Source organism: Argentina silus (genome assembly GCF_951799395.1).
Source record: "Argentina silus genome assembly, chromosome: 8".
Taxonomy (NCBI): Eukaryota; Metazoa; Chordata; class Actinopteri; order Argentiniformes; family Argentinidae; genus Argentina; species Argentina silus.
In genome coordinates this window covers 5,809,280-5,825,180 of record NC_139662.1, presented here as the reverse complement: position 1 = coordinate 5,825,180, position 15,901 = coordinate 5,809,280, and the positions used below count along the sequence as shown (strand labels likewise).

General features: G+C 44.0%; 1 protein-coding gene across 3 annotated transcripts; it reads left to right on the top strand.

The window, feature by feature from the left end:
* Positions 1 to 496: 496 nt before the first annotated feature.
* Positions 497 to 15,803, top strand: ccdc30 (coiled-coil domain containing 30). 3 transcript variants are annotated; one of them, XM_083675654.1, is made up of 29 exons: positions 497 to 573; positions 1,256 to 1,505; positions 2,181 to 2,363; positions 3,042 to 3,162; positions 3,355 to 3,545; positions 3,849 to 3,938; positions 4,157 to 4,231; positions 4,870 to 5,023; positions 5,242 to 5,313; positions 5,579 to 5,688; positions 5,813 to 5,881; positions 6,068 to 6,120; positions 6,234 to 6,426; positions 6,583 to 6,681; positions 6,980 to 7,105; positions 8,077 to 8,214; positions 8,613 to 8,791; positions 9,015 to 9,111; positions 9,418 to 9,540; positions 9,858 to 10,028; positions 10,274 to 10,483; positions 10,772 to 10,929; positions 11,665 to 11,830; positions 11,960 to 12,081; positions 12,252 to 12,393; positions 12,704 to 12,840; positions 13,120 to 13,237; positions 13,318 to 13,385; positions 14,040 to 15,803. In XM_083675654.1, the coding sequence occupies exons 2-29, from the start codon at positions 1,485 to 1,487 to the stop codon at positions 14,236 to 14,238; spliced, it is 3,585 nt and encodes a 1,194-aa protein (XP_083531780.1). In that variant the 5' UTR covers positions 497 to 573; positions 1,256 to 1,484; the 3' UTR covers positions 14,239 to 15,803. The 3 variants fall into 3 exon arrangements, with proteins under 3 accessions (XP_083531780.1, XP_083531781.1, XP_083531782.1); XM_083675655.1 differs by lacking the exon at positions 4,157 to 4,231; XM_083675656.1 differs by lacking the exons at positions 13,318 to 13,385; positions 14,040 to 15,803 and having other exon boundaries at positions 13,029 to 13,232.
* Positions 15,804 to 15,901: the final 98 nt, after the last annotated feature.

The following is a 15,901-nucleotide window of genomic DNA, read 5'->3' as shown; positions in this document are numbered from 1 at the left end:
ACCAATTTCTGGTCCTAAAATGATCATTTGACTCATCCACCAATCTCGTAGTCCTAGACAATGAGACAAATAAGAGGAAAAACACGTATTTAAAACTAATGTTAGCTTTTGATCAAAGAGGAAGTGTGAGTATGTTTGTCATGGGGGTGGTGTACAGTGGGTGACAGTGATTTGTAAAGTGAGTTGATTGGCATGGTAATGAATAGCATTTGTCCAGTTATGTTAGAAAAACAAAACACACCAGAACAGCTGGTTTGGCATGAAGTTAAATGAGTAGCATACTAATCAATACCGCATTGTGCTATCCGTCTCAAATCAAATGTTGGTGTTTTCTGCTTTACAGATCGTAAGGCAGAAAAATGTGCGTGTTTTTAGTTGACATGTATTTCTCCCCAGTCAGTGAGTATGGATTTTCCCATTACCCCTTGCATCACCTGAATGGTATATTCCGTTGCCTAGGTGCTTCTACAAGCTTCTTCAAACCACTAGTCCACGGCACGCCCGCTGCCACCTGGTTGAGTGGAGGACGACTGGAGCTGGCTTGTTAGCTGATGCTAGCTTGCAGTCGTACTGGTAAATAATGAATACAAGCTACTAGCTACATTTCTTCTCAACCATAAGGCTTAGCTACCCCTTTCTTTTATTCATGTCGGGGGCCTCCAGAGTCGTGCAAAAAAAAATTGTTCGTTAGCAGTATCAGAAGTGGCTAGCTAATTTACTAGCTAGCTGGCAGGACACTAGCGCGCTCTGGATTGGCGCATACAAGTTTGTGCCAAGCGTTCAAAAAGGGTTCGGCAAGGTCCCTTATCACGTCTTAAATAATTGTCTGGGGCGATATTTCATGAATGTGGTTGATTGCACCTGGAAAGCTAGCAAACAAGCTCGTTTTCTGTCTGTCGTCAGACATTTTGGGGAGGGATTAGCAATGGGCATAACAACCCAAAACAGCCCAGTTAACGTTGCTTCCCCCTCTATTTCTTTTATTTATTTATTTTTTACAAAAACAATTGAAGTCTGCTTGCTAGTGAGAACATTGCATGCAGAAATCTGCAAGGCACATAGTTTGGCCTTCTGGCATTCTTTTGACAGCAAATCAAGCTCAGTTATACTCGTATCGAAGCCTTGCATGCTATCTAGTGATGCAACACAACCAAAAGGGATCCGAATTAGCTAATTTAGAGTTTCCAAATGCAAATCATAACTGCTCTTGTTTCATTTCAGCAGCCCGCTAAAGCTTTACTCTCATCTTTTTCAGGTGACTGTGGTCTTATGAGAGGAATAAGCATGGAACACGTACCAGGATGGAAGCCCTAAGCTGTGGATTTAGCTGGCTTGTACTCATCCTCGTCTTGTCAAGCTTTTGAAACCACTAACTTGTCAGCATCCTATCATGATGTAGTCTTCTACTTGGTAACTTTTCCTGCCGAGGAGAAAGTTAATCACTTTGCTAACTTTAGATGAAACTCCCTTGTTCGTAGAAGTGCATGGCCATGGATTATGATGAGGTAACCATAACCTAAATTAATTTGCTTACTTTAAAGAGGTATGTGGCATGTCATCCAGCTCGATAAGATGTTCATTGGAATATGTAGCTTCGGTTACTGTTATGCAATGCAAATGTTTTGACGGTCAACCTTTGAGCAGTTGTATAGTTGGCGCGATAACTGTTTTTTCAATTGGATGCTTGATATCATTCCATTTGGAGAGCAACGTTGAATATAAGGGATGCCACAGAGAGACACAAAAAAGATCAATCGGTCAATTGAAAACCATTTAGTCTTAGTAGTAGTGACCTAGCGGTAATATTTTGATCAGCCTAATACATTCATCCACTAACATTAGTAGTATTTTATTACAACCATGTTTTTTGTCATAAGAAACAACACAACTCTCGCCCAGCTGCCAATGCCTAGCATGTTAGAGCAGTGTCCTGTGGTAGCCTAATTGTTGAATGATGAGGCATCTCAGTTTACAGGACTTGCAAATTACAGTATTGAATTCTACATCAAGTGCTTAGTGCTGGCAGGGTCTCGCTGCGTGTGTCCCTCTTCCATGTGTCACAAAATAGATCAAATTACAGCTAGGTTGATGGGTTTGCTGTTGAATCCTTGCATTAAACCAAAACTGCATCACAAAATAACTAAGAGACACAACATAAAGCATCTGTTTACGGTGCTCAGGTCGGGACGGAGCTGGATCAGATCGCCCTGCGTCTGCAGGAGGACGGCCTGGCCCCCGGGGCGAGTGTGGAGGAGCGTCAGCGACACCTGTGGCGTAAGCTCCTGCACAGTGAGGAAGACCTACGCTCGTCCACCCAGGAGCTGCAGAGGCTGCGCACACAGCAGGCCAACGAGATGAAGGAGGTGAGCCACTGAGACCACTCGCTCCAATAACTCTAGTCTCAGCCACTCACAACTGACTTGGGATCAACTACTCTCACATCAGAGCTAACCTGGTAACCATTATGAGGTAAGGGACATGTTTCTAGAGCAGTTTACTTAGACATGATATGCATGATAATACACCTGGGGCCACAGATGGAAGGCTAGGATCTGCTATTTGACCCCTGGCTCTAAAGAATTGCTAATGACGCCTTCATATTACCACATATTGTGCCCTCCTGGTGCACGGGAAGCCAGACTACTACTGTTACATCACTGACTTTGAATTTACACTCAGTACAGGGACCTCATGGCACATTTTATGTCTTGTCAGGCAGGCCAACCAAACATGCTTCACAATTTGTCGAAGTTGAAGTGAGTGCTCTTCTTCTTGGATGAACTTTTTCTACAAATAATGGCCAGCTAACAAATTCCCTTTTAGGATCGAACTTTGAGTAGTTAATTTAATTTACACATTTATGTAGTCGACTATCTATTCATATTGTTCTCTGCAATAAACAAATTCTCTGCAATAATTAAAACTCAGTATCAGCCTTTTTGATTATGGGGGATGCGTTATACATAATGTATTATGGGGCGTGGGGGGGCCTCATCCATAGCAGAATCACTCACCTACTTATGGCTGTCTGTCTATCCCAGGTGGAGAACTATGTGGAGCACATCCGTGGCCTGCTAGAGCAACGTGAGTCTCTGACAGCTGACTATGAACGAGACAACGAGCAGCTCCGCTTTGACCTTCAGCAGATCAGGCTCCAGCAAGGTGATCAAACACAAAAGCATTACCATTAAAAAATGTAGCATTAAAATGTTGGTAGACAGGAAGGCTTATGTTTCTTCAAATATCCTCATGCCCACCTCAATCCCAGTAGTATTACAGTAGACAACACTGTGCCTGAACAATAGCATAGACATAGCCACATCTTTGATCACTCCACCCCCCGCCCTGTTCCAGACTCTGAGAGGAAGGAGGTGGTGGAGATGTTGGCCCAGGAGGGTCTGGGGGAGATTGGCCACAGCAGCCCCAGTGAGCAGGTGGCCTACATCCTGGTGGAGAGGGCCACACTGCTGGAGAGGCTGGATGCTACAGAAAGGAGGCTAGACAACCAGAGCCTCACTGGCAGCCTCAGGGAGGTCCACCTGCATGTAAACGACCTACATTATTGGTGACTTTTCATGTTGCTGTTAATGTGAGCATTAAGGGCTTATTCCCGCGAATAAATGTAGAGGTGCTGAAATGCACCCATTTGCAAGACTTCTGAAGTTCAATACAAGGGACTTGACAGTACAGAGTGTCTGTATTTTTCTGCAGTAATGACAGCCGCCATATGAAAAATGTACAGATGTAAAGTGATTAAAATCTGTTTACATATAAAAAGTCCAGTTGTATGATAGAGGCATGAGCTCATATTCATGGATCTCTATCGTGGGGTGCTGTGTGTCAAACAGGACGAGCTGGATCATATCCGCCACACCATGGAGGAGGAGCTGAAGCAGCAGAAAGAAACCATGCTGCACACCAAAGAGAGCATGAACAAGGTGAGAGATGACTGTGTCAACCTGGTTGGAAAACCTCACAAGACAAGGAAAGGAAAGGGAGGTCAGACTTTGATTCAAGGTTATAAGAATATTTTGCTTTTCAAGTGTGAGTTTTTCCCAGGTAAACTATTTCTGATGCATCGAGTATTGGTCCTGCACGGTGGATGCCCCCATAGGGTCTGTTGTGAAACCTTCTTCCCCTGGTCTCTCTTCACCAGTCTCCAGGTCAGAGTCCCTGGAAGAAGCTGTTTGGCCTCCGCAAGTCCCCCCAGAGCACACACAATGGTGTCCCTGTAGGTCCTCACTATACCACCACAGTCAACCAACTAACTAACCAGGGCCTTGAAATGGCTTGAGAGGCAAGATGGCACTGGTCAATCTCAGCGTGATTCTTGCGTTTCAAGTCCTATTTCAGAGCCATACCACTATCATTGTGCACAGGATGTGCTCGTTCTGTGGATGCTAGCATGCTGTCCATATTGCTAACCCTGCTGTCTCCAAACTAATCTCGAACTTTTCATGGTCCTAACAGCATTGGTAAAGGGGCCTTTCTGGGTTGGATTCGCTTTTTACACTTTTGTCAGTTCTAGTTCAGCTGTATTGATGTTTTTCCCCCTACTTTTGTTATTTAGGAAGGTTGTATCTAACATGTTGCCATATATATATATATATATATATATATATATATATATATATATATATATATATATATGGCAACATATATTTTAATTTAAATTGTCAGTAATGGGCATGCAACTTTGAACCACAGATGCATGCCCCCAGCAACAGCATGTCAGTCCACTTTTAACGCCAAATAAAAGTTCCACAAGCATCCAGTGAGGCTCTCTCCCTCACTCTCCCCCTCTCTCTCTCTCTCTTTCTCTCTCTCTCTCTCTCTCTCTCTCTCTCTCTCTCTGGCTGTGTGTGTCAGGTCCACAGCGAGGATGTGTCCAGAGAGCGTTCAGAGCGGCTGCGGCTAGAGAGGGATCTGGAGGAGGCCTCACATCGCCTCTCTATGGCCCATGAGGACATCCGCAGACTAACCAACGAGCTGGACTCTACCAGGAAGACCCAGGGACTGTGTGGTAATAGACTAAGCTATTAACTGTGTCCTCTGTCAACCAGTAAGTAATTACACTGAGGAAATATGCATTGATAAATCCAGATGCTTGAAAGGTTCAAACCCTGTGATGTAGCCTAGGGAAAAGATAATGCATTTTACTGTTTTACAATTCCATGACCAGATCTCAATAGTAGAAGTGTGTACCCTTGAAACCATGTGTTGAAATGTGCTTCATCTTAGGACCTGAGCTGGAGCGAACAGGCCAAGAGGTGGAGATCCTCAGAAAGGAGGTGGACAAACTGAAGCAATGTGGTGAGATAGGCCAGTAGTCTTTCTAGAGCCTCATCAAGTTAGCATGCTGCTTACCATCTATTCAAATGTGTGATACTGTAAAAAGAACTTCATGAGATACACTGCCTATGCAGTGAAGCAATATCGCATTGAAACAGATGCTCATTCTCATATGTTATAACAAATGTCCTAACGTGCTTATGTCGCTGTAATGACATGCTTATGTAGATGTTGGAAACTATATAGCCTAGCACTTCTACTCAGTCTGTGTGTTTGTTTTCCTTAGATATGATGGAGCTCCAGAGGGCAAAGGAGCACAATGAACGACTGGATGGGGAAATACTAGTTCTGAGAGAGAGGGTACGCTCCCTGGACTCTGAGAAGAAAGCCCTCTCGGTGTGTATTCACATAGCTTTATTTATTTGTACTGTCCAAACTGGCATAAAAACCTGAATTAGATTAAAGGAAACCTCCATAACTTCATGAAGAGGAATAACTAAGTTTATACCCTTCTTTACAGGTCGCAAAGGGAGATGCTGACAGAGGAGCCAGAGTACCAGTGAAGGACTCTCAGCCTCAACTAGGACAGGTAACCCTCCACTCTGATCGAGATGTGAACAATTTCTGCTTTGCTATATCATTTCTTTGTATGGTCTTAACTTGAGTGGTACAAAACGCTGCTGTATGTGCTCTGGTCAGTGCTTGTATGATGCTTCTGTTTTAGGTTCTCTCTCCAGTACAGTAGGACAGTTATGTATACATGTTTGTTTGCTAGGAGGAGGGCAATGACAGTGAAGCCTCAACAGCTGAGGAGCAGATTCATAAAAGGTACGGAAGAATGGTCGAATCCTGTTTAGTCTGAGCACATTTTGAAAGTAAGTGTTTCTATGATCTTTCTATTTCTAACCAGTGCACTTCCTCTCCACCGCACCTCCCTCCAGGTGTCGTGATGCGGTGGAGGACGGCCTGTGTCAGGTGCGGGAGCTGCAGTGGAGACTCCAGAGGCAGCAGCGGGAGCATGAGGAGCTGGTGGAGAGGAACGAGGAACTGGAGGCTCTGCTGGGAGAGGTCCAGAATGCCAGCAAGGAGGAGCGCCAACACCAGGAGGGCGAGCTAGAGGGACTCCACAGGAAGGTATGGACAAGATTTAAGTGTTGAGCAGGAATACTTGCGCCTAGGTTGAGAAAATATAACAGCATAGTTCAGAAAACTACTGTATCCTCCAATTGTTTCATGACAAACAGATAGTGGAGGTGGTGTCAATGTGAGTTGTTTTTTGTCCACTTGCAGATCAAGAGCTTAGAGGCAGAGTTGAAGAAGATATGTGCCCAGGAGCAGGTGCTGAAGGGTGGAGATGTCGGCAAAGAGACAGAGACGTACATACAACAAGTAAGCAAACATTTCTACCAGTACCGTAGTTTATCAAGTTGATAAATGAAAGCAAACCTGTGCTGAGATGGACCATGTTCTTGTATACTGAATAATGTACTTAAACGACCCTGTCAGGCACCGTAGATATTAACTGTAATGATTTGCATTTCATAGCGTCTGTCTCAAATTCAAAGCATGTTATTACATCGCAACTCATACTTGTGCTCCCACCACCAACATGAATCACCCATCTGGGTTTAATCTAATATTACCTTTGACCTATGAGCTATCTACCCTTTCCTCTCCCACGCCCCAGCTGAGAGGCAGCAGCCAGGAGAGGGTGTCTCTGCTGGAGGCCCGTCTCACAGAGGAGAAGGAGTGGAGGAAACAACTTGAGTTGGACCTCAGCGCTGCCCAGGCTGCTCTCAAAAAGGACAAAGAGGTAATAGAATGACTAGAATGAGTTGAATTAATCGAAATACTTTTACCAACTCCAAGGGTTAAATTTTGTAGGAAATCAGCTACATTTGTATACAGTAGGCCAGTGTTTAATACGAGCACACCGACATCGCAGGTAACTACAAATGACTCGTTGGATACGGGCAGTAAAACAGTGAAAATATCATTTGTTTTCTTGTCGTCATTGCACATGGCATGTAAACATTTGATTGGTTCATGAAAGCTCTCCTGTCAATCATGTGAAATACATTCAACTGAACTCACAGTGTCAGAGCAGAAGGTTACTGACATGAACTGTGCTCTCTGCGCTGTGTCCATACATACTACTTCTGAAATGCGCAGAATCAATTGAGAAACATTATATCGCTATGAGTTAATAATATGCAATTTCGAGGACATGCGTATTCCATGTCTGACATCATTTTGTGAAGTGTCCATGAAGACATGATTTGTTTAGAAATTAAGGTTTATCCAATGACATCATTTGGAATTTCTCCGAGCAGACAATAATTTGTCCTTTTCCAAATTGAAACAACAACTCATAATCTACTCTTCACATAATTCGTCAGGCGGCAATGTTTGTAAATGCACTGAAACACACTGTAAGCATATCCATTATGCTCACCGATGCCTCCTGGTGGTTGTTTTGCCAAGGTGAATGATCTGAAATAAAACTCACTAGTGCTGTCATGGCACTCTGCGATATCGTCACATCGGCGGCCAAGTTCTAAGCTCATGCCTACTGTATATAGTATGTATATAAGTAATATGATACATTTTACCCTTGACAGACAATTTGAGCACAGGTGCATCACTCCCTAACAAGCACATTTATCCCCTGATTACATCTCAGGTGTCTTCAAACCTAGACTGGTTACAACAGCAAATTCACATTCTCTGTAGTTGTAGCTGTTGTGTTCAATGACCACAATACTATTGTCTCTCTCACCACAGGCATTGCAGAGGAATGACAAGGAGCTGAGGAGGTTGAGACTGGAGCTGCAGGGCCTGCAGACAGAATGTCAACAGGGAAAAACACTCATCAAGAGCCTCATCCAAGTCAAAGGGGAGAAGGAAATCCTGGAAGAAAAGGTGAGTTGAATTGATCAGGTGGCCTCCACACCTGTCATGATGGTGTTCAATATGTTCACCATTGCTATTGGCTAAACCACATCTGCACATGTTTTACATCTGCATGTTTATTGTGTTCAGCATGCTATCATGGATTTGAAACCTGCCCTGACCGTATGTGGTTTTCCTGTTAACCTCTTAAATGGACAATGAACATTTTAACTGGAAAGAAAAACTCCATGCAACACTGCTTACTTGCATTAATAATATTAGACTAACGAATTAAAATTGTGATTAAAATAGAGATAATAATAATTATAAATAGATAAATAATTACATTAGATTAGGTTCCCTAGTAGAGGATAGTGGTGCTTAATAAGTGTCAAAAATGCTAATCTGTCTTTACGTGTGTGTTTCAGGTGGCCCAGCTGGAGCGTGCTCAGAGCAGACTCCAGAGCGACCTGCGGAGCCAGCTGGAGAACAGCCCTGTGCAGGAGGACCTGAGGGAGAGCAGGACGCAGGTGGTCATGCTGAGAGACCAAGTAGACCGGCTCAAGTCAGAGCTCTCCAGCCTGAAGACAGTGCAGAGCACTCTGAGGTCATTATTGGCTAGAATCTTTTGGAGTTGCTTACAGTTACTAATACACTGCTCACAGTCGTGTGTAGAGATGAGGTTGGAAATAAGGATGCTGGGTTAAATTGTTGCGGTAGACATGCGTGGGTGTGTGTGCGCAATGCGTTTACTGTGTGTGTAATACGTGTGAGGGGGAGAGGGAGAGAGAGCTCCTACAGCTCAGAAACCAACTCCCGTTCTCCACCAGACAGGAGACAACACCCAGGCCCAGACAGGACACAGAAACTCACACTAACCACACAGACGCCCTAACAGAGAGGCCCAAGGATGAAGGTCTCAACCAGGTACTGGGACAACCTTGTAGTTTTAAACATAGAATAATGTAAAGAGAGTAATCTGTATATGTAGTAAGACCAATTAACTGGTTTGTTAGAAGTGGTTAAAAATATCATAATAATATAACATGTGACCTATTGTGTGTGTGTGTGTGTGTGTGTGTGTGTGTGTGTGTGTGTGTGTGTGTGTGTGTGTGTGTGTGTGTGTGTGTGTGTGTGTGTGTGTGTGTGTGTGTGTGTGTGTGTGTGTGTGTGTGTGTGTGTGTGTGTGTGCGCGTGGCGTTTTTTTGCATGTGTTCTGTGCTCCCCTCCTAGCTGTCATTTCTAAAGTTAGAGCTGAATCGTCTGCACACCACCCTGGAGGAGGAGAGGCAGCTGGCTACTCAGCACCAGCTGGCCCTGCAGGCCCAGGTCAGCGAGGCCCAGGCCTGCACCAAGGTCAGGAACACTCTCACTACGTCACCTTCACGTCGTCTCAATCTCACTCAATCAAAATAGTGTTTATGCTTATTGCTCAACTTCAATTAACTCTCCCCACTACTATCAATGTGTATCATGCATGTAATGTCAGTGACATTGGAGTACTGAAGTCAATGAAGTTACTAATACAAACACGCAGAATGCAACATGCAAAGTGGAGTAAATGGAGTAACATAACAATAACTAACAATTTAGCCTGATTCTAGTCTCAACTGTTTTCCCCCACATCCCAATACTGTCTCCCACTTGCCTTGGACTCATTGTTGTCTCCCCAGTCTCAGGTCTCGGTGCTGGGCCAGAAGGCCGAGGAGAGTAAGCAGCTAAAGCAGGACCTCCAGAGGGCCCAGAGCCTGTTCACCTCAGCTGAGAGAGAGCTGCGCTACGAGAGGGAGAAGAACCTGGATCTCAAGAGGCACAATGCCCTGCTGGACCAGGAGAAGATCAAGGTACAGCAGCAACACCTAGTGAGGCATTGAGCTTTGAGGAGTTAGAGAGGGGATGAAGTTATTTAACACTGATGTTCCACCATATAGTGTCAATGGAATACTTGTCATCCCCTAATCATCCATTTTGAAAATCTTTTTACTCTGGGCATTGTGCTAGTAAATGTTACATTGATGTAAAAGGATGCCAGACTCGAAACTTGCCCATTATTGTGGTTCAAAGGTGTCTAATGTGCATCTCTCTCTAGGTGTGTGCGGAGCTTAAGCAGGCCCAGACTAAGCAGGCCCAGGCGGAGCAGAGTAGCCAGGGCCAGGCTGCAGAGACAGAGCGACTGCAGCACAGGCTCAGAGAGCTGGAGCTGGAGCTGGCTCGCAGTGGGCAGAGCCGCAACACCAATAACAGCCTGCAGGAGGAGCTCCAGATGGAGAGGGCCCGTGTCATCACTGCAGACAAGAAGGTACAGTTCTTACACTTCAGAGCTAAGAACTGGGCTTAACCCTGTGTTCCTTGGTACCTGATTCAGCAAATCATGGGCCTGACAATTTGAACTTGATGAAGTGTGTTGATACTGGGCATGAACAAAAGCCTGTGGGTCTCCAAGACCATAAAGGACATTGGATTTCATACACAAAGTTCCAGATACTGTTATTTGTTTTTATTTAAAATCACATAATTCATTTTGATACACCTCTCTTCATTGTTTGGTGTAAGTTAACCCTTGCGTGCTGTGTTCCCTGCACTGCAGGTATTGGATCTGCAGCAGCAGTTGAAGAGTGCCCAGCACCAGCTGCGTCTGGAGGAAGCCCGGGCAGGTGAGACCACCAGGCTGGAGAGGGACAGCAGGGACATGTCCGACACCCTCTCTGCCCTCCGAGCCAAGCAGCAGGAGGAGCAACTCCAGAGGTGACCACCTCATACTCACCCCACCCCATCTAATGCCTCTTCTGCCCTAGACTCAATTAACCTAAATGCTAATGAAGCACTATATTAGGCCAGGTGGAATGTATTGCTTTTGTTGTCCTCCCGTACTTCACACTAGAAGCCTCGGGCCCTCATTACTAACTAAAGTACCCAGAGTGAGTCTGGAGATCTCTGTTTGTTGACGTTAGTATAACATTGTAATCGAATAGGTGTAGGTGGGCTGGGAGCGAGAGAAGGAGAACTCGACAGGCAACTGGAAAGTTACCGAGTACATGACGGCTGGAAAGCCAAGACAGAACATTATCGCTATTATCACTATTACCTTGAATAAACGGGACTAACAATCCCTCACTGAAAAAGCAGAGGCACACACATCTTAAGCACTAGTCAACGAGGCTTTATTTGCAACAGGTGTGCAACGAAGCCTCGCCGACACAACCCTGGCCACGGTCCTGTAGCTCCCTCTACAGGCCGAACGCTGCATGTCCCCCCACAGTTGGGTTTTAATTGTCCCTCAGGACATGACTTGGAGATGTTGGCTATCAAAAAAAGCTATGATAGTCATGAAAATAGTGTCACCTCACACCCGTGGACATCCGTTTGGGACGACTAATGTTAAAAATGAGTGAGCAGTTGGAACACACAAATAAATAAATGGCGAGCTTCCTCCCACTCCCCGGTCTCACTGTACCTTTCTCCCTCATCCTACCATGCCAGGAAGCTTCTGGTGCAGAGAGAGGAGGAGCTGCAGCAGCAGGTGCGCTCCCTGAGGGGGAAGGAGGCAGCGCTAGGCCGCAGCAACTCTGAGTTACACCACCGCACCCAGCAGCTGGAGACTCGCCTGGAAGTCCTGGAGGCTGAGCATAGCAGGGCCAGAGAGGAGGTCAGTGGTGTTGCATACCACAGAGACCACGTTCCAAACCTATAGCGTGGCTACTTATGTTCGCTCACGTACTTGGGGACTACAAACATTGTGGATTTTCTCTTACTCTTTGTTTATCTATAAACACAGCAGAGAGAAAGCCAAAAGCTGTGTCACAGGCTAGATGAGGAGCTAGTGGCCAGTCAGCAGGAGTGTGAGAGACTTCAGGAGGAGCTGCAACAGGTCATCGCACAGCTGGACACACACATCAGGTCAGAACACACAATCCAATCACTTCAATGGCTCCCTATATTTAAGGCATAGCTCCTGGATGCACATACCAGTTACGGAAACATCTCTCACTACTATTACCTACTGTGTTACACAGCCATTACATACAACTAAGTAGTAAGTCCTTGAATCTCTCTACCTATTTCCCCAGGAAGTACAATGAAAAGCAGTCGCAGCACAAGACCAAGCTGAGGAAGGCCAAGCAAATCTTCCTCAAGGCCATGGCCCAGAGAGACTGCACCATTCAGAAACTGGAGAACGACCTGGCCCTGGCCTCCAGTCTCTCCCAGAAGGTCAGTCTACATACTCAAATCATGGTGTGGTTCTTGGGGATTGCCTTGATGCTGTTGTGATTTGTGTTTTATTGTTGAAACAGTAGTTGTAGTGACAGCGTGGGTATTGGTAGCATTACTGTTTGTAGCTGTTGTAGTCTTGGTTGTAGAAGTAGTAAAAGCAGTAGAGGTGTAAAAAGTAGGCTTGTGTGATGAGTAACCTCACCTGACCTTGGATAAGGCAGGTGTTTGGTGAGCAGGAGACCCAGGTTTGATTCCAGTCAGGTAACAATTCCAGTCAGGTAACCCTGACTGTCTTGTATGAACGCAGGAGAAGGACTGGATCAGAACTGTCATGGAGGAGAATGAAAAGCTGTTGGTGGAGAAGAGGGAGCTTTTGAAGAGGATGAGCGAGGCCGAGGAGATGGGGAGCAATGGCCTGAGAACTGCCTCTACTGTTCAGCACAGGTACTAACTCTCTCCAAAAGTCACCCACCCCAGGAACTGTCTTGCCTGTATGTCCAACTGCACAGACACTGACATTAACATTTCTTCAGCTGCACAGGCACTGACGATCCTTACATTCAAAAGCATAGGCTATTGTGGTCCATCCATTGTGCAGTTGCATGGCTTTGAGGGAAGTTATGTTTCTACAGAGATGGTGGGACAGTGGAAGTACCTGCAGTGATGCAAGTTAGATACCATATCTTTTACTGGAGATGCTGAACCAGTGTTTGTCCCGCTCAGGGCCAACTTCTTTGAGGTGGAGAACCGACAACTTCAGGAAAGAACCTTAAAGCTGTCAAATCAAGTGGGAACACTAGAGCGTGCACTGAGGAACGTCCAATCAATCTACAGCCTGGAGGTAGCTACCCCATGATCGTTCATGGAAAAAAACCTTCTAGTGTTTCTCAAGGTTATATGTTAATTTCCCTTTTCCCCCAGGATGTCAAGAAAATGTTTCCTTCTGAAAGTCTTTCCAATGACAGAGTCCTACATACATCAACCCTAAGGTATATAGAACTATTTTCTACTGATGCTGCCTGTCGCTCTCTTTATGTTTATCTGTTCACCTGCTGTTAACAATAATTCTTCAATAGTTCAGTTTGTTGAAAAATGCTCATTGTGGAAATAGCTCTTCAGCAGTGTTGTCATGTTTCGTCTTGACTTTTGTGACTGCTTAAATGTCCTCTCATGAGCTGTGTAACTGCTTGCATTTGGTCCTGTTAATTATTTACAGTGCCTTGCGTAAGTAATGGGACAGTGAAGCATGTTTTCTTCTTTTGGTTCTATACTCCAAAAGGTTGAATTTGAAATCAAACAATTACTCTGAGATTAAAGTAGAGATTGTCACCTTATATTTAAGGGTATACCAGAAACACTTTTTATATGTAGTCCCTCTATGGTTTCTGCTTAGTCCGGCATGTTCCGTCACATCATTTGTCCATAAGAAAGCTGTCAATGTCTAATATTGATTCTAGGCTTCGCGTTTGCCTTTGGAATCTGCTATTGATGTCTGTCAACATGAGGACCAAAGAGGTGTCAATGAAAGTCAAGGAAGCCAATATTAGGCAAAAGAAACATAGCCAAAATCTTAGGCTTGCCAAAAACAACAGTTTGGAACATCATTAGCAGGGCACTCTATAACCACTTCTTTGCCTGTGCAGTCTGACATCAGGTGTGTGTGACCCGCTGGGCATCCTGGATGCTATCTGTCGGGTGAAAGTGGGTGACCGCGCGGAGGGCATCCGGGCCTCGTTCTCCACACCCCACTCCCAGCCCTCGGAGTTGGGCTACCTGAACCTTATCTCCCCTGTGGTTCCTTCTGACACTAAAGATCCAGAGAAAAGCCTGTGTGGGGAGTGACCAGGTATGAGGGGGAGATGACTGGGATGAGGGGTCACTAGCCACCACTTCCGAAGTGCTGGAAGGCCAACTGGCTGCTTCACATATCACAAGGTTGTGATTAAAGAGACAGTCACATCATGTAAATAGTAACACACGAAGACGGTATAATTGTACAATACCACTCCTTTATTTGGCTTACAACTGCTGCCTTCTATCCCTTGTTCACACTATGGGGTGAACTTTTGGAGTTTGCCTGGAAAGCCGGCGCAAGTGTCACATAAATATTTTGCTGTATTTTGACATAAGATGAGCATAGCGCAAGCTTCAATTGCAAACAACTGTCATGTAGTAAACTGAGGTATGATCCATTGTAGATGCACCACATGTCTGTCTTGAAATCATTAAGATGCTACAAGTTTGTACTCCGAAAATGTAAAGAATGTCCAAAGTAAAACAGAACCTGAGCCTTATGGGCTTGAAAGTAGCATATTGGTGACAAAACATGCATGTAGTCAAATGTGTCTTACTGTATTCAAGGGCAAGAAGAGAGGGTTAGGGTTAATATATGTAGTATGGTACTGGGTTAACATTACAATTTCCAAACTAATGGGTCTAACATCAATCAATGTCCAAAAGTGACAATCAAATGATAGACATGAGGCAAACATACAAAAGACCTGTTGAAAATTTGCTCTTTTCAAGAACTTGTTCTTGTAATTTTGTGACTTGGTTTACATACTGAGGAATGTAGCAATGAAAAGGTAGCTTGCTATTTTACTTTTGCCCACATAAATCCAATATTGGCATTTATTTTCTATGAAAAACTGCCTTTGGGATTATATGTTTACAGTATTGTCTGGGATTCTTAATTTGCAAGTTTACAAATATGTTCAATATGAATTGGATTAGTGGTGTGAGGATGTTACATAAGACATATATTGTAATATGTGTAGGATAAAAAGCTATGAAACTAACTGCAGACTTTCACATTCATAGCGTTCTTTGCAAGTAATTACCCAAACCACTGTGCTTGTTTACATATTTCACTTTCATTAGATAGTCATATAATAACTTTTCCTAACTTAACCACTATACTAAGTATAGAGAGAACAGTAATTCCAAAGAACAGTCTGGTGGTACACAGGCCTACATTTACACTTATCAAGCCTATTCTTGGGCATATACCTGTGGTCAAAACAAGAAAAGGGTTAACTAACTGCAATGTTATTCAGAATTTGGATTTAAGATCTCAAGGCGCGCCTGTTTTTCAACCACTGAGGACTTACTTTATTATTATTATTACTTACCAAGCAATGTCCATCAAGTCATTATCCATCTTGTTTTCAACGTGCCTGTAATGATGAAGTCTAATGCTTTATCCTGCTGCTAAACTGAGAGTTAATTACCATTGAATAATAATTGCTTACTATTTACAATCATACTCAATTGAGACTTGCGTAGATTTAAATGATTCAAAGGTCATGAACAATAACCTGACTTTAAAGGTACCCATGTACAGTAAATGCAATATTTTGTAAAGACAAACATGTATTTTCATAAATAAAAGTCATTGAATCTTCAAATGTGTATTTGATTTCTTTCAATGCAGCTGATCATATTTTAAAACAAAAGGAAGGTAGGCTAAATATTGAAAATGTTAATATAAATGGAAAAGGTGTTA

Excerpts from the sequence above, each read along its gene's own strand:
- ccdc30 (XM_083675654.1), top strand. The coding sequence starts at position 1,485 with ATGGCCATGGATTATGATGAG. Across the intron at positions 9,541-9,857 it reads AGGCCCAGGCCTGCACCAAG|TCTCAGGTCTCGGTGCTGGG; the intron begins GTCAGGAACACT and ends TTGTCTCCCCAG. Across the intron at positions 10,029-10,273 it reads TGGACCAGGAGAAGATCAAG|GTGTGTGCGGAGCTTAAGCA; the intron begins GTACAGCAGCAA and ends ATCTCTCTCTAG.